The 20,753-nt window shown below is 44.0% G+C and overlaps 1 protein-coding gene across 1 annotated transcript; it reads right to left on the bottom strand.

The window, feature by feature from the left end:
• Nucleotides 1-1,500: 1,500 nt before the first annotated feature.
• Nucleotides 1,501-12,347, bottom strand: ITM2A (integral membrane protein 2A). Its single transcript, XM_055727379.1, has 6 exons — nucleotides 12,172-12,347; nucleotides 8,234-8,365; nucleotides 7,816-8,004; nucleotides 6,368-6,478; nucleotides 5,099-5,249; nucleotides 1,501-2,605 (listed from the first exon to the last, which is right to left on the bottom strand). Exons 1-6 carry the CDS (start codon nucleotides 12,253-12,255, stop codon nucleotides 2,517-2,519), a joined length of 756 nt encoding a protein of 251 aa, XP_055583354.1. The 5' UTR covers nucleotides 12,256-12,347; the 3' UTR covers nucleotides 1,501-2,516.
• Nucleotides 12,348-20,753: the final 8,406 nt, after the last annotated feature.

Here is a 20,753-nt window from a genome sequence, read left to right as displayed (position 1 = left end):
AACAGATAGTAAGTCTAACATACTGCACGCACAACTGAAACTTCAGCTACTTTCTCAACGCAAGAGCACCAAGCAGGTAAGAACAATCTGTTCCTCCGCATATCCTGGCATACTGCCTAGAACATCTAATAAGCTCTTAAGGAACTGACTTCATTTCTTTTAAAATCTTTTACCAGACAAAGGTAAAGCTGAAACAGTTTCTCTGTCTGGTGAGAGCCACCTAGTGCACAGTCACTCAAAGCTGTAAGGAAGAATTTCTATTTTTTTGTTTTGTTTTCAATAAAGTCAAACCTCAGTGCTGCAAGCAGATGCTTCTTGCTCTCTGCAGCTAATACATTTCCAAACCCTTCCACTCAGGACTACCAAAACAAGAGAGGCAACCCACCCCGTTTATCCTCTGACAATCCAGAGGAGGAAGCCACCACAACGGTAACTTGCCCAAGCACACAGCAAGCCTGGAGCAGAAGCTTGTCAGTGCAGCTACTTCCCCTGTAACACATACCTGCTACATTAAAGCTTATCTGACTCCCAGGGACACTAATTAGAGCTTTCTACAGCATTCTGTTACAGTACATTTAAGCATATAATGAAATATTCTCCTACGCTTACTATTTTAGAATCAAGCAGACCAAAGCTCTAGTTCCAGGACACATCTTCCGCATTGCCACACGCCGTGGGAGAAGAGTTGCATTAGGTACAAAGACAAGGCAGCAAAACCCCTGCTGCCCCGGAGCTGTGGTCTACTCTTTTCCTCTGCAGAGCTCCATAAACAAAGAGTAGCTGCTTTCAGTCCTACAGTCACTTCTCACTCCCTAGTTCTTAGCACAGAAAGCCTGCTTACTATTTTACTTCCAGTTGTATACCCAAATTACTTTCCAGGAAAGCCAGGAAGGTTCAGTACACACTTTAGCTCTTTGAGCAACCAGTCACGGAAGTAGCACCACAGCGCTCTCACAGCTCCGAGCTTAAAGCACAGCAAAGCTTGCAGGTAAGCACTGAAAGGTATTACACCAAGATGTTGATTAACCCTCCAGTCCCTTGGTCTATTATGATATGTTAAAAAAAGATTTCTCTTTGACACTGCAATAAATACACTAAGACAAGCAAACCTGTAATCACCAGCCTCATCAACACCAATATTCAAACAGCTAAATTGCCGAATGCATCCCTCCTTTGCCATACCACAACTGACACCACCCACCTGCAGAAGTCTGCTCAATGGATTCAGTTTACAGCACTAGACATCACCAAGAATTGCCCCTTGGGGGATCAAGTTCAAGGCGAGGTCTCTTTTCTTCCTCTGTTCCCCAAGTTTGTTTTGCACCACAAAGCATTTCCACAGGAAAAGGAAATCTGGCTTCACAAGCTAGGAAAGAGGTATGGGTAAGTGGGAAGAGCACTGTGTGCTGCCCCAGGCCCATAACCATCACATCCCTCCCGTGGACCATACACCAGCATACTGCACTCTTCCCTCCGAGCGTCATGAAGTCACACAAATGCCAGAGTTTTAGAGAAACATTTATTATAGGGTTGCAGAATTTATACCAATATAAAGTCCCTTATTAAAACTCTCAAGTTCAACTGCAGGACACTAACTCTTCATTATCTTTATACTGCAGCTTTCAAAAAAAAAAAAAAAGAACAATGCTCCGACTGCAGTAGTAATGCTACTTGCTCATAAAAAGTTGATCTGAACAGTTTATATAAGCCAGAGTAGTTTAAGTTTACAACTACAGTCACATTCACAAGTGAGCTATACCAGAACAGGTTCCTGAAATCGAAGTTAGATTAAACCAATTCTTAACCAAAAATACTGACAAGCTTTAAGAGCAACTCTATCTGAATCTTAACAACTAAATACCACAAAACCAAACAAAGGTAGAAGAATTAAACGTAAGCTCGGGGAAGGTTCCAAATATACATACGAATTCAATACAGTAATTGCACAAAATGAAATAGGGTAGTGTTAAAGGTTTATGATCACTGAGGTTGGATTTTACATGCTTCACACATGGTAGTTAAAATAAAGCTTAATGATACACATCAGAATATGGGTTTGTTTTTTTTAGGCAGGATACGGAGTGCAGAGCTATTCTACAGAACTACACAAGATGTGCAAACCACAGATTATTAATATTAATCATTCTGTGAAAGTTAATGTGAACAGAACTGGTTCCAGCCAAGGAATTGGTTAACATTTTTATATATATATTTTTCTGCCATTCCCAGATTACACTAAATCAAACACATTCAACAGCTAAACTGGTATTAACCTTCTAAAAAAAAACCCACAAACAAACTTTACTCAAATTTAAGTTTTACATGAGACAACTAAAAAGTTATACCAAGGATCAAAGAAAGCTGAAATGGCGACTTTGTCTTTTGAAATACAAGCAGTACACAGAAAATGCGTAAGGCTTTTGATTATCACTGCACATGTTAATTTAAGAAGTCGATATCTAACGCTCAGACTTCTCAATGAAGGTGTGCACTAGTCACCTCCCATCCAACACCCTTCACTGTTGACAGATCTTTGTTTCAACAACGAAAGAGTTTTCAAAGTGTCTGATGGAATGACAGTTCTCCACTGAACGTTTCTGCAGACCTGGGGACGAGAGAAGATGAGAACCTAAGTAAAGCAGATCTGTAACCCAGCAGCAAGCATTCACAGGTTTTGTAGCACTACGAATACTACGAATTTGTAGCAGCAAGATACCATCATTCAGTACAGTGTTTCTACAGCCATGAACTGCCACCAGCACTTGACACCAGTTTGTTGTCTATCAAAAAGCATCCCTCATTTCCACAGTGGTAACAACAAGAGGGGGGGCCACATACATCACAGAGGACAAAGCAAGCAAGCACTTTTCTCTGTTATCCCCAGCTACCATTTCAGCTATAGACAGTGTCAAAGAGATCATTTATGGCAGTTTCTCATAGCCCTCCCTAAACCACAAAGAAAAAGAAAAGCAAAGCAGATTGAAATTACAGGGAAAGAGAATAAAAACTCAGAAAGGGTGCAGAAAACTCCCCATCCTTCTAGTTCTTTATCAGCACTTCCCTGCACCCAGTGTTAACACAGGGTATGCTTCTATAGAGCAGTCTTCACCTTGATGAGATGTGAGGACTTGCCACTCAACCAATGATCTCACTGAAGTTTCTTAATAGTGTTAAGTGATTTTCTCTATTTTGGGACATGCCAGCATTGGCCTTGACACAGGCAGTTCACCTGTATCAGCTGTGAATCTTTACTAGATTTACCAGAATATAGTAGTCCTGCCATCAAAGACAAGCTGCTCAACTAAAGCACTTCAAAATACAACCACCAGAGAAGACAGATTTACAGCTTAAGTAGAAAATTGTTCTAAGCAAGCAAGAGAAGCTATACACTGAAGCCTAGAGCCACTAGCTCTTAAACCAAACCCAGCACAGCACTACTTTAGTTTATGAACACTTAAATACAGGCCGTCTTTCAGCTCACCTCAATCTTAATGTCTGTAAACCCTGAGAAGCCTGCAATGGCTATTTAACTGGGTACATAATTCAACAGCCAGGACAACCTGTCCTGTTCCTCACACATTCAGTTACAACTCCAGGGAACTGCTGCAGAACCTGAGGTCAGTTTGATCCAACAGATGAACCCATGAACTCTACGAAATCTGAAAGCCAGTACAGCACCAGCTAAATGAGAAGACTTCTCCACAGCAGTTACACAAGTTTAGCCATTTTAGTCTCATTATGGGTGCACGGCTTGTTCACACTATAAGACAGACATGCTAGAAATTTGACCTGGAAGGCAAGACAAGCCTTGTCCCTGCACAATTTTCTCCTCAGCAGCAGTCTTCCATTTGACTAGACTTCCTGTCCCCCATCCCTGCCAAGGGCAAACAAGGTCAGTTACAGAACTGAAACTGTACCAAGCAGCATTACTCATTTACCAGAACCCTTCTGTGCAAGTATTCTGTATAAGTCTTCTACTATGCAGCAAAGATGTCAACAACGTGCTACAGCAGGATGATTTAAGGAAACATCATAAAGACCCTTGGCAGGATTGTCTGTAGGCTATGGTCTTTCAGTCACAGCAGCATTCAACTGAGATTTGTTCACAAAAGCATCTTCACATCAGCTAAGGGACACATGCCTCCCCCTCCCATAAAGGGAACATTTACTGTTTCTTCATGTGCCCTGCACCGCACAGGAAGAGCTTTATGCTCCCACATACACAGCCTTCCATGTAGCAACAGCATGTAGGCACTGGCAAACAGCAGATGCAACTCCTGATGCTGCAAACTTGTAACTCGGCAGAGGAAACTCTTGCCTAAGAACTTTGCAGGAAAACCAGAGCAGAAAGTTCTGACAAACCAAACATTTGCAGTTCTGAAAGGCTGCAATGCACAAAGGATTAGTTTGCTATGTGTCTGGTGACAGCAACAAACCATGGAGTGCTTTGAGATCTACAGTGAACTAAAATTCAAAGCATCAGATTTCTGTACTGCAGGCTGTCTCCTTCCAGCATGTCAAACCACAGACACCTCAAAATTTAGTTCTTTTCACAGCATGACAGGGAGGTGACACAAGGAGACAGGCAAGAAAGAAACAGAGCTCAGAAGTTCCTGTGAAGTGTTATTGTTCTTTTAGAGAGGAAGTCTGGGATGTCCAGAGCCAGCAGTTCAACTCTGTTTTTCTCCATAGCAAGTGAGCCAGAAGACAATTCTTTTACTTGGTGCTCCTGTAACCCAGTTTTAGATATAACAGACTAAGGTGCACCTACAGAGACTCATATTATCAGATGGAATATATGAATTTTTGTGCCAAACTAACTTACAACTTCAGCCAAAAGATGGAACAGAAATAGGTTTAAGGTCAAATTTGGTTTGGGCACATAACCTCCAATTCAGTAAGTGAAACTCTCTCAGCATGTTTGAATGAGACTTCAGATACATACTTGAAAGTAGAGGAAAACACCCATCAGTTCTATGGGTAGTCCCAGCTCACATAGAGCACTCAAATTTCCAAGTCTAAAAACTCCCAAGGTTTAAAGTATTTACCCTTTCCCTACGCAAACAATAGACTCATTTTTTTACTGAATGGAACTTACCCGTTATCTGGTCTCTGCGCTGAAGTCTGAAGGTCTCTTTCCCAACACAGAGTTGGTAGATGAAGATGCCCAAATCAGACACATTATCTATCTCCTCTGTAACCACCATTTCTTCACGGACTAGGTAAGTCTGAGGCAAGTAAGAGCCAGTCTAAAAGAGAAAAGACCTTGAGACACAGTATTCTGCTAACAACGGGCAAACATCACCACATTTTTCTGCTTTGGAAGGGCTTCAGGCACTAGATTACAGCTTTACTTCTTTTTAATATTAAAGATATGCTAGTTGTCAACAGCTGCATACCAGAGAAGTTAAAAACTGACAAAGGCTATTTCAAACAGTTGCAGCTACAGCCAAACAAAGCACAGTTAACCTCAACACTGCTCGCCTCACATGAATCAAACAAACAGAACCCGCTCAAGTTTATTCGACAGCAACAGAAAGTCTGCAGTTAAAAGAGCAGAACAAGTATTATGAGTTTCCATGTTTGAAGCAGTGTATTTCTAATAAAAATAAAGCAGTGCAACCTACAGAAGTTAAATCTTCACCAGATGATCAGAGCACTACTGAAACAAGTTCCCACCTCTCATGGCCACTTCCTAAAAATAGGAGCAAGGGACACACTTAAAGCTCATCTTCATAAAGCTAGAAAAAAAATAATGAAACAAGCTAAACTTGGTCAGGTGGCCTCTAGCACTAAGTGTAGAGGAGCCAATGACATTTTTGAGAAGTACATTTGGCACACAATAGCTCAGTATTGCATTTAATTTGGAGTAGCAGCAAGCTCTATCAACTTGACCCACAAATCATCTTGGAAAAACACAAGTTTTAGTTACTGAAGAGTCAAAATGCTTGCAGTGAGCTCATAAGTACAGTGCCAATAAAACAGAAGAACAAGTTTGCATTGTTCTTTTCATTAAAACTCTCATGGGGCAAGCGAGCTTTCTGGTAGTAACTTTCAGGTTTAGGCTTTCAATGATATTTGGAACTTTATCAAATTCCTTTGTAATAGCTAAATTTAACCTTATTTGCTAGTTGCTTTCAGCTTTCATAAAGCTAGGTATTAATAAGAGCATTAAGCATGAATCTACTCACCATAATACACACTGACAGCTGGCCTTAACCTCAGTACAGTGACTGAGCCAGGGGGATTATGTACTTTGATGGCAAGAGGACTGTTCTAGCAAGAGACTGTAGTTCAGGAGCAACACCCAGCATTCTTATCAAAAGTGATCCTGTCAGCATAACTAAACAGTAAGGTTTCTACATACCGCCAGTTTTGCGAAGAGATCCATCAGATTTCTCGGTGGCATAACTATGGATGTGTTCAGCGGAATCACATAGCAGTTACCCAGTTGCAAGTCAAGATATGCTGTCAAAAGCTATTCAGAAAACAAGATTTCAATTAATTGTGGCCCTGGATTATTAAAACACAGTTCTACAAGGACTAAGGAGGGAGCTCAAAAAGCTGCAGATGATGCGCTGCTACTATTGAGGTGGTGCATTCAGGAACCATCTAGTGCAAGAACTTAGCTATTCCCACTTTTGCAAACATACTGGTTGTAGCTATGGTTTGCAAAAGGACTTTTGTACAGAAGTGAGCGCCGACTATAAAAGCTGTTTATCATAATTTTTGTATTAATACAGAGAAAGTTTTTGGGAGTACGCCCTCATCACTAAAGAAGTGCAGTTAAGCACTGTGCAAACAAAAGGTATCCAGTTGCTGATAAACAAACATTCCCTGTAAATAGTTCTTCAGAAAAAGTATTAGTCTCCATAAAGTCATGTCAGCATTGCTACAAAGTCTCTGCAGTTCTTGCCCTAAAATTATCAACATATCTACTTGTTTTCTTACGACTTTGCACAGCACTTTGGCAGAATCAACCGAAGTTCTTAATTTGCCTTATCCTTATATACAGCCAAGTTTCTTCAAGATGCCACAAATTAAAGCTGCAAATACTGTGACCACAGGTAGCACAGCTGGGCTGCGTGGCATTCCATGTCATTAAAGGCAGCAAGTACACAAGTTAGTTATAGCATCTGTGCCATGATTGTATCTGCATTGCTAAGGTTTGCTTTACTAACAACCTACCAGAGGTTTTACAGCTGACTAAGGATAACTGCTAATACTATTGACTTTTTCATTAAAGTTGCATCAAATTAAAACCATCCTCTCATCTTTGCTTTAGAGAAACTATATGCAACTAAAACAGCATGTTAAAGTTCTAGGTTTCAGCCACTTGAAATGATTCTTCAATTCACTTATCCAAGGTCCGCACTTGTTTGGAATTCCACATTTCCCTGTAACGGTTTGGCAGAATCTTACAACCGAATCCTCAGTTTCCCCGTTTCTTAACTCACATTTACAGTGGTCTCCTACCCTCGCTTCCATTTACATATGATTCTTGATCTGATAGCAAGTGTCACTTCCAGATGTCCTACAGGCAACAACATTTAAAGCTGCCTAGTCCGAGATGTGATGTTCTGAGAAACAATCCAATTAAGAGTCACTATGGGAATGATCCTCCAACATTCTTGTAACCAACCTCCCTTGCAGAAGTGTACTGTTACAGAGTTAGAAGGGTCAGATTTGCCATGCTTAAAGCCATTCTAAAAGAGAAACTTGCACTCACAGTAAGCTTTAAAGGTCTCAAGAATGAAAACCCTGGAGCTGTTACAGTTACCACTTGCTCCACAATTTTCCATGGAGCATACTCACCCTATCAAAGTCATGAACGATCGCTGCTGGATCACTGTCTGAGAACTTTGGAACGGGCACATCAATGATGGCTATGTTATCATCTTCTCGAATGTCAGCTTCTTCAGCAATAGGGAGGAAATAAGGTTCTACCGCACGATCACGGTTTTCCTTCTCAAAGTAACACATCTCACCACGGTACACCTTATGCTGAAAGCAAGAGCAAGGCCAGTTATTTTTACAGCAAACGTTGCTTTCAAACTGTATTTCTAACACTTATGCTATGACGAAGCATAGGTGTGTCACAGCTACAGCTTTTATAAAGGACATAGTCTTCATGTCCCAGTTACCACTGTAATAGAAAACCTTCCGTAATCTATTTATAATTAGACTTTTTTTATTCAGTGATGCTTGAAGAAAAAAAGAACTTTCACATTACCTTAGGCATGAAGTACTTGTAGATGCAAGCTCCACCGACAACAACTCCTGCCAAGATGAATGCTAGACCCAGCAGAGTCAACAGACATCTTCCAGACGAATTTTCACCCCTACGTGTGGCAACTTCTGGATCCTTTGAATAAAGGGGGATAGAACTTAGAAAGTGTAACCGCTCTGAATTTAAAACAAGTTATCTACTGCTTCACTTTGACCTACCATCTTACAATTCTCACCGCATGCCTAGAAGAAATGTATGTTAAGCATCACATAGTAAGAAAACACTTACATGAAATACTACTGCATCATATTAAGACGAGCTTTCAAACAGCACTGAAATAGGGTATTTTCTTAGAGGATGCTTTCTAGACAAATCCTTACCCAGAAACTATTAGAGGTGTAAGAAATTTTAGTAACTAACGAAAGAGAACAGTGCTGCAGCTGCAATATAGCACAAGGAAAGCAAGATGTGTAGAACAAGGTCATTTTAAGGTACACACTGTTTTCACACCTCTTCTCAAAAGCCTATTTCCTATCCTCCTCTTGCTATCAGATGGATTAAGCTAATACTTTTCCTTAGGAACCAGACTAACAGCAGAAGCTAAGGTTCAACTCTATTAGCTGGGGAACACACATCTGACAGGAGTCAAACATTCAGACTGTAGAACTTGTAATATGCACAAGTGAAGCCCACTATGAAAGAGGGCCACTTACCAGCTTAAATGCAGCCAAACAAAAACAGGTCCCTGCAACACATCCTACCTTTCAGCTTCAAAATACTCTTTCTTCCATGCAAGTCCCTGGGAAGTTTTGTTTCTAGCAGTCTGAAGCATATCTTTTTATTTCAGTGACTTGTTCCCCACCCCCCCAGTGTTCTCTCAGACAGAAGACCACATCCAAAGGAAACTACCATCACCATCATGTAACATGGTGACAAGCTGTGTAATACCAAACGCAAAGCTAGTGGTGATGTCCGAATGGCAAATTTAACACTCTTAGTTTTCAGTACTTTTCCAGGCTTCCAGGTAAAAGGCTCACACAAGCCAAGTTGAGAGGAGAACAGCAGATGTACTGTCTAATACTGAACAATTAAGAGACATTTCCTTTGGGCAAACACACATTGGGTTTAGGTCTTTCCTAAAAGACACTCTCCTCTCTCCACCCACCCACCCCACCCCCAAAAAAAAATATCAAACCACAAAAGTTTAAATCTAGTAGCTTCCATGGCCTGCCTTTATTTGGGTCCTACCATTTGCACTCCTGTAGAACACAATATATTTAAGCAACCTGTGATCACAACAAGCTACAGTATTATTATGAGGCTGTACATATTTCTGTGCTCAGCAAGGTATCAGTATAAAAGTCAAACACATCAGCTATGCATGTACTGAAACAAAACCCAAGCTGTTTTGCGAGAGTCAATACTCCTACATTCCACTCTTGCATCCTCCAAACAGAAAAATGTTCGTTCAGCAAGACATAAACCACTACAACTAGTTAGTTACGCATTTGTAAAAAAAAAAAAAAAACACAGAACCACCCGCCCCCCCAGGTTCAAGTCAGAATTATGCCACATTTATATGCCATTATGTGAAAACAATCAGAGTTAACTGGCTTTTAAGACCAAGACTCTCACCATATTCTGCCACCTTCATCTACACCTTTTAGTAACTTACTCATCCAGCCTATGATTACTTGATGACAAGTCTGCAGCAGGTTTTAGCACTACAGACATCCTAGTGCTTGGCTGATGTCGACATGTAATTAGCTATACTTGCACTACACCTATTTCAAACAATGTAAAGGTATTTATCATATTAAGCAGCAATGTAGGCAGCCTGAATCCAAGAAGAAAGAGTTGACAGAGCTGATAAGAGAACACAATACCAAGACTTTGCTCCAGTAGGTTACAAAGCCTCTGCTCAAAAATAATAAATCATAAAAAAACCTGCAAAGAAAAGGCAGCTCCAAGCTGTGCAGTAACAAGTAAAGCAAACCAGGAGGTAAGGGAGGAAACGAAAAATCACTTGTGTTAACATCTGCAGCTAGCTCAAGAGACCGTGTTGACACAGTCAGCTCTAAAAAATCTGCAGAGAGAGTATTCTGCAAGCTCAAGTGTTCTATGCAGATATTCTAGGGGACTTTTATTGTGCTGTCTAAGCCAACGTTAGCCATTAAGCTTGTTTGTTCTGCACAAATACTCCAGCAAAAGGAGACATTAACATGCAATAGAACAAGTTTGTCTTGGAGTAAAATTGTGAACTTTGTTTACATGCAACTCTAAACCCCAGGATTGGAGTGAAAAGTTACTAAAAAGTCATGTACACGTGCAAACACAGAGAATACTGTAACAGGTATAACAAAACAGCACCAGCAAGCTTCTAAATTGAGAAAAGCAGCTATCATGAAGAGAAGGGTGTAAGCATACATTAAAACTATTATGCTCAGAACTTGCATGGTAAAGGGCCAGTAAAAATATGTATTACTGCCTCAGGAGTAGCTGATTAGTTTGTCCTACAAGAAACTAGCCAGACTAATGACATTTTCAAAATACAAATTAGTCCTCCATCTACACTGTTTCCCTACTTTCTCTCCCTCCTTTGGATCTGGCAATTCAATGCTACAGTATTAATTGTGCACACATACAAGTCCTACAGCTCAAGAGAGTTCACTGAGCAATAACATCACTCTGCACCCCTTCTTTTAAACAGTGGCTATTTCAGGTGAGGCAGAGGCTCTGAAGGCTGGAGAGCAAGCTGCTTTCCAGATTACACCTTAGAAGGGAAAAAGAAAAAAAAGAAAAAAGACACTAGAGTCCAACACCACAAGTTTTGTTATTAGTGTTTTCTTTATTTTCTTTCACCCCGATTACAAACAAACTCAGCCCATTCTAGAGCTACCGATTTGTATACCTGGACGCTGATCTTCTTCCTCAAAGAACGTCAGCAGCTAAGTAAAACATCTTCAAAATAAAGTCTCCCACAGATTTGCAAAGTTCAATTAGAGTCACACAGCAGCTCATTAGGAAGGAAAAGCCAACCACAGGGTACGTGCCTGGGTTTCTATTTAAAACCCTTTATGGCAGGTTTCTTAATTTAAGCTCGACATACCAGAAGCCCAGACACCTCACCACAGTGCGGCTCTCCAGCTCACTGCCTACGAGGGTTTCAGAGCAGCAGCGGGCGGAGGACGAGCCCTAATCCCACCGTGTTTGGCCTGCAAGCCGCTGCTACGGCTGCCAACCTGCCCGCTGCTGAGGGGACGAGCTGCGCCGAGGGCTCGGCGCTTCCCCCGCGCCTCCCCCCGGCAGGGAGCCGAGCCCCGGGGCTGGCCTGGGCGCCGGGCTCCCCCCGCCTGCGAGCTACGAAGGTTTAAAACCCCGTCAGGAAGCACGGCCCTGGCACGGGCCCAGCTGGAGATAACCAGCTGGGCCTGCCCGCTGCCGCTCCGGGGCCGCCAGGCCACCCCGCCGCTCAGCACCGCCCGGGGCCGGCCGAGCCGCAGCCGGGCCGGGAAAACGGCTGTGGTGAGGTAACCGCAAACCGCTGCGGCAGCGCGACGCGTCCCGGCGCTCTCAGGCCCGCAGCGCCCGGCAGCCCCTCACGGCGGCGGCCCCAAGGTGAGCGACACCCCCCTCGCCCCCCCCCCCCCCCCCCACCACCACACACACACACACACACGCACGCCCCAGCCCCGGGACAGACCGCAGAGCGGCCGCCCCACGCTGGAAGGCTGCCCCAGCGCCGCAGGGAGCGGTGCGGCGGCCGCCAGGCGCCCCAGAGGCACAGCGGGCTGCCGGCTGCCCTCCCCCGGCCCGCAGCCGCTGCGAGAAGATGGCGGCGGCTTCCACCCCCTCCTTCCCCCCACCACACACACACCGCCGTCCCTCCGCCCCGCTCCTCCCGCCGCGCCCCGGCAGCGGCGAGACCGCGCTGCCCGCACCTTGTCGGCCACCAGCGCCTCGGTCGCCTCCTTCTTCGGCTCGTCCTTCTGGGCGAAGGGGGAGTTAAAGGCGATCTTCACCATGGCGCCGCTCCTGCGTGCCGCCGCCGCCCCGCTGAAGAGCCTCCGGCCGGCGGGGGCGGGGTGCGCCGAGCTGGCCCCGCCCCGCCAAGCCCCGCCCCCCGGCAAGGGCCGGGCGCGCCCCCTGGCTGCCAGGCGCCTCACAGCCCCGCCGCGCCTGCGCAGAGCTTCCCGCGCCGGGCAGCAGGGCACAGGCTAGGCGGCTCCTCAGCCTTATAACCTCCTGCTTCCCCTCAGAAAGTGCTGCTAAATCAGAAATTTGATGATGCCCAGGCGCCATTGGGGCAGGCAGGGTGCTTGACTCCGAAAGGGAGATGTGCCATTCAGGGTGACTGAAACGGCCTTTTCTCCTCATATTTCTGTGGAGGATGGCACCCTGCAAGAGATGATGGGGCTCTTAGGGCACTCAGGGGTGTGACTGGCCAGGGATGGCCACTGCCTGTCCTCAGCGCTCTGGCCGAGCCCACCGTGCCAGCCCCTCACACAGGCCTCGCTGCAGTGGCCTTCCCTCTCACGGAACTTTCTAGAAACTCTGTGGGTGTCCCTGTTAGGGGCTAGGTGGCTCTGCGGCCGCATGGGGAGCTTCACTGGCAAGAGCAGGGGCTTAAAAGACCTGCATCCTCAAAACCTCCCTGAAAACGGGGGAGAGGCCTGCTGTGGCGTGGGGAGGGCAAGGCGGGGAGGGCCCGCAGGGGCAGGAGGCAGCGTCTGCTGCACGTTGCTCAGGCCTGCCCCCACAGCAGCCGCCTGCTTGCCTTTACGCTTTGTGCACTATTTGTGCAGACAATTATACGTACTTCTAATACTTTGTATTTTACTCAGGGAGGTCAGCCCTGGTGAAAAGGAGGTGTCTCTGGACCACGTCAGTGTGGCACAGGGACACAGATATTTCTAGCCAAGCTACCTCCCTTCTCTTATGAAATATGGCCTGAGGGATCTTCAGCATCCAAGGAGACAGAGAAGGCCTCACCTTTCATTCAGGGTTTCCAAAGTGGGAGAAATAGAAAAGGCTTCAAGTATTAGACTGTCCGAAACGATCTTCTTCCTATGGATGGAAGTCTGTGTCCATCTCACTGGAATTTGACTTCACGATGCTAGAAAGAAATCTGGTTCGAATCTGGGGCCTACACCATTGAACTCTTCCTCACAGGCAGCTGTAATTAAACAGAACTGAACGCTATGCAAATATTGCAATGAGTAATTCTTCTAAGTGTAAACAAAACACGGTGTGTATTCCAGCATTCAAAGCATGTTCCTGTTTTTCCCCAGATGCAATATCACTGTTATTTCCTTTCAAGATCATAGGTTTGATATTGCTCCCTTTCGTGTTAATAAGAATTCTGACTTTGACTTCAGTCAGAGAAGAGCGAAATCTTTTATGTCTATTTAACCTGACTTTGTCTAGTAAGAGAAAACACTTTTACCTCATTTTACCAAGAAACCAACAAAAAATTAATTTTCGTATTTCCTAGCTTTAACATGTTAGGAGTAAGTTAGGCCATACTCTCATCAAAGTCCCTGAAACACAGATTTAAAAACAGATTAAGTTCTCTGTATGGCCACTGCAATACCTGTACTCTATAACTTGGCAGTTTATAAATTATGTAAATAATTTTCAGTATCTTAATCTAGTATAATTACTTCGTGCTTAAACAAATTGACTTTCTCTTCCAACTACCTTTACTTGAAAAAGAATAGAAATAAAACCAAAATAGACCCTTGCTGTTTATCAAGACTAGTGTTTGTACATCCTGGCTTGCTCACTGTCTATGTTCTGTGATCTGCTGCAAGGGTTGGACACACCCTGAAATACTGTACTCAGATAAACATTAAAAAATGTAAGGTTTTTTTACATTTGTCTGCACTTTCTGAATTTGCAAAACTGGAACTCTCATAAGATTTGTCAGGTTTTTTGTTGGTTTTTTTTTTTTTTTTGAGGGGGGGATATATTTCTATTTGTGGCACCTGAGACAATCATTTTTCTTAACATGTTTAAAACTTACTTAAAATGTGCAGTGTCTAGGAGAAAGTAATTCCAGCATCATCAAACAATTTCTCCTAACCTTACACACCTGACAATAACTGTCAATTCAGTCAGAAACTGCTCCTTCTGAATAAAGCTCCTCCTCCAATAGTCTGACTGCGTTTTGTAGGGCGGTCGCAATCTGAAGGACCAGGTCTAGGAAAGCAAATTCCATTCTGAGATGCGTAGACATAAGGAAATTCAGATTTGTTTACCATCCTGAAGCTGTCAGGCAGTACAGCTTAATAAGTATTAGAGATCTCCATGGGTGACTCCACCACTTCACCTATAAAATGATTTTGCATCAGCCTCTTGGTACTGGCCCAGTTTTCTTTCAGACTTTTGCAATGTTGGCTACACTTTAGGCCTGAAAATCTCAAGACGTTCTAACAAGTAATATCACGTATTCTTTTGGATTCCATAATATTTCCAGTTTTCCTTTCTACTAAAATATCCTGGGTTTAGTTTACTGGTATTTATTCTGTGGTCATCTTTATCACCTTGAAAGGCAAGAGATTATCCCCTTATCCTTAATTATCCTTTTAATGCTTCTGGTGTTTGTAATGTTCAGAAAAGACTGCTTAAAAATTTAACAAATACATGGACTAGATTGTCTTTGAGACTGGAGGAATTTGGCCAGAAAAAAGAATGAGGTGGTGTGCCATAGCGGCTATGATTGTTACCTTTAAGTTTACTCACAAAGAGGAGTGAACTGTATTTCTTAAAAGTGACATTAAACACTGACACCTCCCTTTTTAGTGGGAGAGATGATGTAAGTAGCCCAGACAGTCTAAGAATATTAAAGAACAAGGTTTGTAAGGTGAGGTGGCATCTTTTACTGGACCAATCCTTGGTTCAGCGGATAATGCCACCTGAAGAACCCTTTTGAGCAGTTCTGCCCAGTATTAACACTATTTTTACTGTGCAGAAATTTTGTAACTTCTCTAATATACTTTAAAAAAACCTCAAACTTTAAAATACGTTCACGTTTATTCTCTCTTCTCCTCTTGTGCGTGCCAGGAGAATACTTCCTTACCTTTTGGGAATAATATGATATTTGTCCTAGATTGTAAAGTATTCTCAGACTTTGAAGTAGAAGGTACTATGTACGTGCATAATCTTCAGTCGTGTCTATTGTTCTAGTTCAAACAAAGCTGCGATCCAGAGGGCTACAGTCTGGCAAGACACGTAAGCACACACTTTGCATTTCGGCGGTCCCTCACAGCTTAATGTTAAGCATGTTAAGTTTTTTGTTAGACCTGAATCCCCGCACAGAGTTCCTGCACATAGTTAAGTCCTAAATGCTTTTGCTGCGCATTGCACAAGTCCGCAGGGAGGAGGGCTGTCCCGTGTGCACAGCCTTATACATGCACAAAGCATTGCGCAGCTGAGCCCCAGACCAGGCTCAAGGTAGTGCTTGTAAAGAAACAATAACTAATACATGTAATTAATAATGGCTTTAAACATACACTATATCTGTCAATTGAATCGTTTTATGAGTAGCATATTTACTGAAAGAAGGACAACACATGGTAAACAACAAGTACATCAATGTTGGACTGTTAAAAATGAAAGAGAAACTACAAACTTTCTCCTTGGTGAAAGGACCCCTTCTCTGAGTTTGAAGTTTTATGTTTATCCAGATGTCTCAAGTTCTACTTTTTGCCTCCAGTCCTTTCCCAGCTCTCTTGCTAAGAATTCCTCCTTCATCACCTCCTCAAGCTGTTTGCCCTCACTCTCCAGCTCCGACGCTGCCTCCGCTCCTTCTCTAACCAGTGACCCTGGGACCTCTTTTGCGTTTCTACCTTGCTCTTGTTGATAAGGGGTCTATCTGCGTTTCAGACTACGAAACTGTCATGCTGAGAGCTGCCAATATAAACTTTTGTCGAGGAAAGTTTTTTCCACTGGGTTGAGATGAATTTGGGCCCTTGACTTGACAGCAAGTGCCGTGTTAGCTCCACTGACTTCCCTTGCTGCCTGGCATGCCTTTTTTCTCTGCAGCATCATTAGGTTAATAGCTGTGGCAAAGCAAGTGCACGTTACTCACTTCTAATGATTGTCTTGTTAAAAAGTACTGTAAAAGGAATATTAGTTAAATGGAAAATAGCCTATTAACATTCTGGGGAAAGTCACGAGTCCATTTGCTCTGTAGTGACAAACTACAGAGAGATGTGGAAGTTATGAGCAGAAAAGGGAGCCTGAAGGAGAGGGAGATGAAGAGGTGATTGCCAATTCAGCCACAACACCAAAAGCACATCCTCTAATGGCTGTGCTCGGACCGATACTGAAGAGGACTCACTGCCCACACAGCCATTGCCTCACAGAACAGAATTCCACAAGAAATTCCAGTCCTCCAGAAAATCTGCCGAACAAGCAGCACACCCAGAGTGATCAGCAACCCCAAACAATTAAAGGGCCGAATTTGCCCCTGGTGTAACTGCAATGAGGCAAGCAGAATTACACCGGAGATATGTTAGGAACCAGAGTCTTGGCACGTCTGAAAAAGCATTGCTGAACACTGCTATTAGAGGAAAAATAATAAACACTCAAAGCTCAAACTGCCTTCTATTGAACCGACCAAATGCACATTTTTGGAGGCAGATTATCGTTTACCTTGGCACTGAGGGGTGTCATCTGGGGTTCCCCCTTTTTCCTTTCAGGCACGCTTCCCCCCAAAACCTCCCTCATGTAGAGCACGCCCCAGCAATTCTCGCCTGGCAAGGTGGGCTGGCCGAGGCCAGTGTGCTCTGCTGCCTGGTGGCACCATGCTGCTGTTGGGCTGCGGTAGGCGAGGGACCCCTGGACTGAGCAAGAGCCCTGGGCTGATTGAGGGCTGTTACTCGTTGGAAACCCTAAAGGGGAAAGTGCTGGTGTTAACCCCACCTGCCATCCTCGGCATTTTCTCTGTGTCCTAATCTCTACTCGCTAGTGAGAGTTGCGTGGTGGCATCTCAGCCAGCCTACTGGAATGCAGCGTGGCAGCAGCAGAGCCCACACCTACACCTGAGACCCAGCAGACGTTGCTGCAATGGCCAGCCTTTTCTCAAGGGCAGCAAAAGTACCCCGTGTTGACCATGCTCGTGACCACAGTCGTTGTTTGACTTAGTTTAACGATGAGCACAGACATGGGTACATCTTGTTTGGCTATGCTGTCTGAAACTGTGCTGAACTCGCCATGTGCTTGCCTACAAATGCAGTTAAGCCAGAGGTGTACGTGCACTGCGGCTGTGTGAAGATGTTCCCAGATCAACAGAGCTGTGTTGGCAGAGATCCCTAATGTGCTGTCAAAACTGTGCATTGACTGGTGTAGCTTGTTTGACTTGTTATGTGTGGGTTTACTTTGCAACGTGTTGATATGGCTGTGCACAGAAGGGCAGCTCCCTTCTGGCTTAATGAAAATAGTACCCATAGAGACGGTACTCCCAAACTACGTAAATGATTGCTGTGTAGGCACATCATCAGTTTAACATCGATGAAGTCTTCCAGCGAAGAAGCAATTCTGAATAAAGCCAAGGAAACAAGACCTCTGGTTTTGTCTGATTGTTTACATCCATGCATGTTGCATGCACACCAGTTGCATATTGAGTAGCTATATCTGTTAATGTGATATCAATAAAGGGTTTATATCTAGACAACATTCCAGCTGGAGACTTTTCTTATTTACAAGATGATGTAATTAGGTACCTAGTCTGAGCACTGCACTAAAAGGCTATAGAAGGTTTTGAAGCTGGGGTGTAAAACCACAGGTGAATCTTTCAAGGGCTTTAGCAGAGTTTTGTGAATCATAGACAGGTGTATCAGAACTGGAACTGAGAGTATCGGGTTAGTAAAAGAGCTATAATGCAATTACAGGGACACCTTTCCTGCAAATAGCACCCCCCTTTCTGTCACTTTTCTATCCAAATAAGAGCAAGTATATATTTCAGCTATCATAAAAATACAATTAATTTCTAAGAACTTTAAGGAATAATATATTTTATTATATCCCCTTACCTACTGCCCTTCAGTCCGTTAACATTAACAGAAATCAGCCTCGTACTTGCCTTTGAGTAAGGATGCATTGCCAATTTTTGCAGCCAGCTGCACTGTCCTTTTGCTTTCTTTTACCTAATGAAATAATATGAACTTTTGGAAAAGAAGCATTAGTGGAAAATGAACCTGCTTTCACCCTCATCTACTCCTACAAGCTTTTTTTTAGAATACAGATGTCCCTTTTCATCTCTGTCAAGCCTATACTGTCAAAAATAGAAATACCGCAGAACACCTGTCCTAACAGCAACCTGGAGTACAAATATTGTCAGTTAAAGAGATTTGTTGCTTTTTCTTCTGCAGATTGTTAGAGAAGTTGTGCAGGGGGGTGTAGATTTTCTGTTAAGTAGCAGGAGAGGCGATAGCGGTATCCTGTTGTGGTATGTATCTGTGAGCAAAGGGACTGCCAGCTCCAAGATGCAAAGCCTCAGCAACATTGCGGGGTCTGCTCCTGGGTGAAGATGAAGCCAGGTTCTGTAAGAGGCAGGCTGGGGAGCCCAGCTTGCCGTTCCTCTTTGCAGCGCAGGGAGGAAGAGGCTGGTGATTACACACATAAACACCCGCACACGTTTCCTCTTTACAGTGCAGAAAGAAAGAAACACGGTCACATGTACCCCCTCATACTGACACAAGCACATACTTACACAAAGTTTAATCTATATATTAAATACTGTGCTGTTAAAACAGACCCTAACAAAACTGTCTTTTTTTTAAAAATGTATTAATTTTGAGAAGACGGCTTTTGGTTTTAAGGGAAAGCAAATCTACTGTCTACACCATTTTTACAGACTACAGGTTTTGCTGTAGAAGGTGCTTTCGGTTCATATGGTAGATACCACATCATGATACGGGAAATAACTTGCAGTACTTTATTTTCCTGTTCCAGATATCTCTTCATACTGAGGAGACACCTGGTGATATTAGAAGTCTTTGATGGGACCTCATGTGACGCTATTCTTGAATGCATTGGCTCCCCAGCTGACAGCAGAGTGAGTAGCATTTGCCTTTTGAAGGAGTGGAATTAAGAAATCCCTGAAAAATGGTAGTTTTCTTCTATTGCCCTTTGGCATGAAGTCCCCCAGTTCAGAAATAAAGTCTTTTTAAAGAAAGCAATTGAGGGTACATTGAAATATCACCAAGGTAATGTTAAAGACATGCATTGGCCTGAATTTAAGATCACAGAAACATGGGAATGTTTGTTGGAAGAGAATTTTGTTGGGTTGTAGCCCAACCTCCTGCTCACAGCAGGACTATTACCAGCATTAGATAGGGTTTTGTGTAGCTGATTTTTGAAAAACAATAAGGCTGGAGACTCCTCAGCCTGGCTGGGTAACCTAGTCTGGTACAACACTATCTTCTTCTGATCCGCCCTGCCCCCGCCCCCCCCCCCCCCCCCTCAAATGTCCAGCCTGTGTCTCCCGAGCCACAAGCAGTGGCCACTGCCCCTTGCTTCTGTCTTCTGGCACTGCTGACAGGAGTTTGGTTCTGACATTTCTGTAGCTGCCCTTCACATAGTTGTGTGCAGCCCCCGGGTCACCCTTTGGCCTCTTCTTCAGGCTGACAAGCCCAGCCCCAGCAGCTTCTCGCTGCAGGTCAGGTGCTCTGGGCCCCTGACCATTCTGGTATCTCTTCACTGGGTCCTCTCCAGTATCTCTGTGTCCTTGAGCTTCAGGAAGGTCCAGCACCTATTGCAGTGAAGCTGAATGCAGCCTCCAGGTCTCACTGAGTAGAAGGGGGTAATAGTTTTCCACATCCTACTGTAGCCTGGCATGTGGTCTGCCTTACTACAGATGAAGCACGCTGTTGGCTTACGTTCAGCCTGGCATCTGCCGTAATCCCCAGGTCCTTCCCAGCAGGGCTGCTCCTCACCCAGCAGCTTCCCAGCCCATACCAGGGCATGGGGTTTTCCTGCCCCACGTGTGGGACCTGGCACTTTTCCTGGCCGAACCATACGGGGTTTCTGCCAGCCCAGAGGTTACCCACATCCCTCTGGATGCGGCTCTACTGCTGTTCGCATCGGCCACTCCACCAGGCCCCCAGTAAACATGTCTAATCATCTGCTGCCTTTCACTGCATCATGTCGGTTCACAAATGCAACACTTACTGTGCTCATAACAGTCCTCCCCAGGGCCATTTCTGTCCCTTTGTCAAGGCTATTTAGGTGTTATATATTAATGTAACACATGCTTTAGTCACACCAGTCACTCAATAATGAGGTAAACAAGGAGGAATATCCAACTCAGCAATAATACCTTATCACTTTTACAGTGGACACACTTACTAAGTAAAATGTTCTAGGTTTCTGGTCTGTATAATCGGTATTTAAAAAAAAATAAATCCACTGCATTATGGACTGGTTGGTATATTTGTACCCAAAGTCCTGTGTTGGGGTGCTGGTAGGATGCAGCTGTCAGCCAGAGCTCTGGGGATGAGTGGGAAGAGCTTTGGGA

This window comes from Falco cherrug, chromosome 15 (assembly GCF_023634085.1).
Source record: "Falco cherrug isolate bFalChe1 chromosome 15, bFalChe1.pri, whole genome shotgun sequence".
In the NCBI taxonomy this organism is placed as follows: domain Eukaryota; kingdom Metazoa; phylum Chordata; class Aves; order Falconiformes; family Falconidae; genus Falco; species Falco cherrug.
The sequence above is the reverse complement of the archived record's forward strand: the minus strand, read 5'-3'. Positions and strand labels throughout refer to the sequence as shown.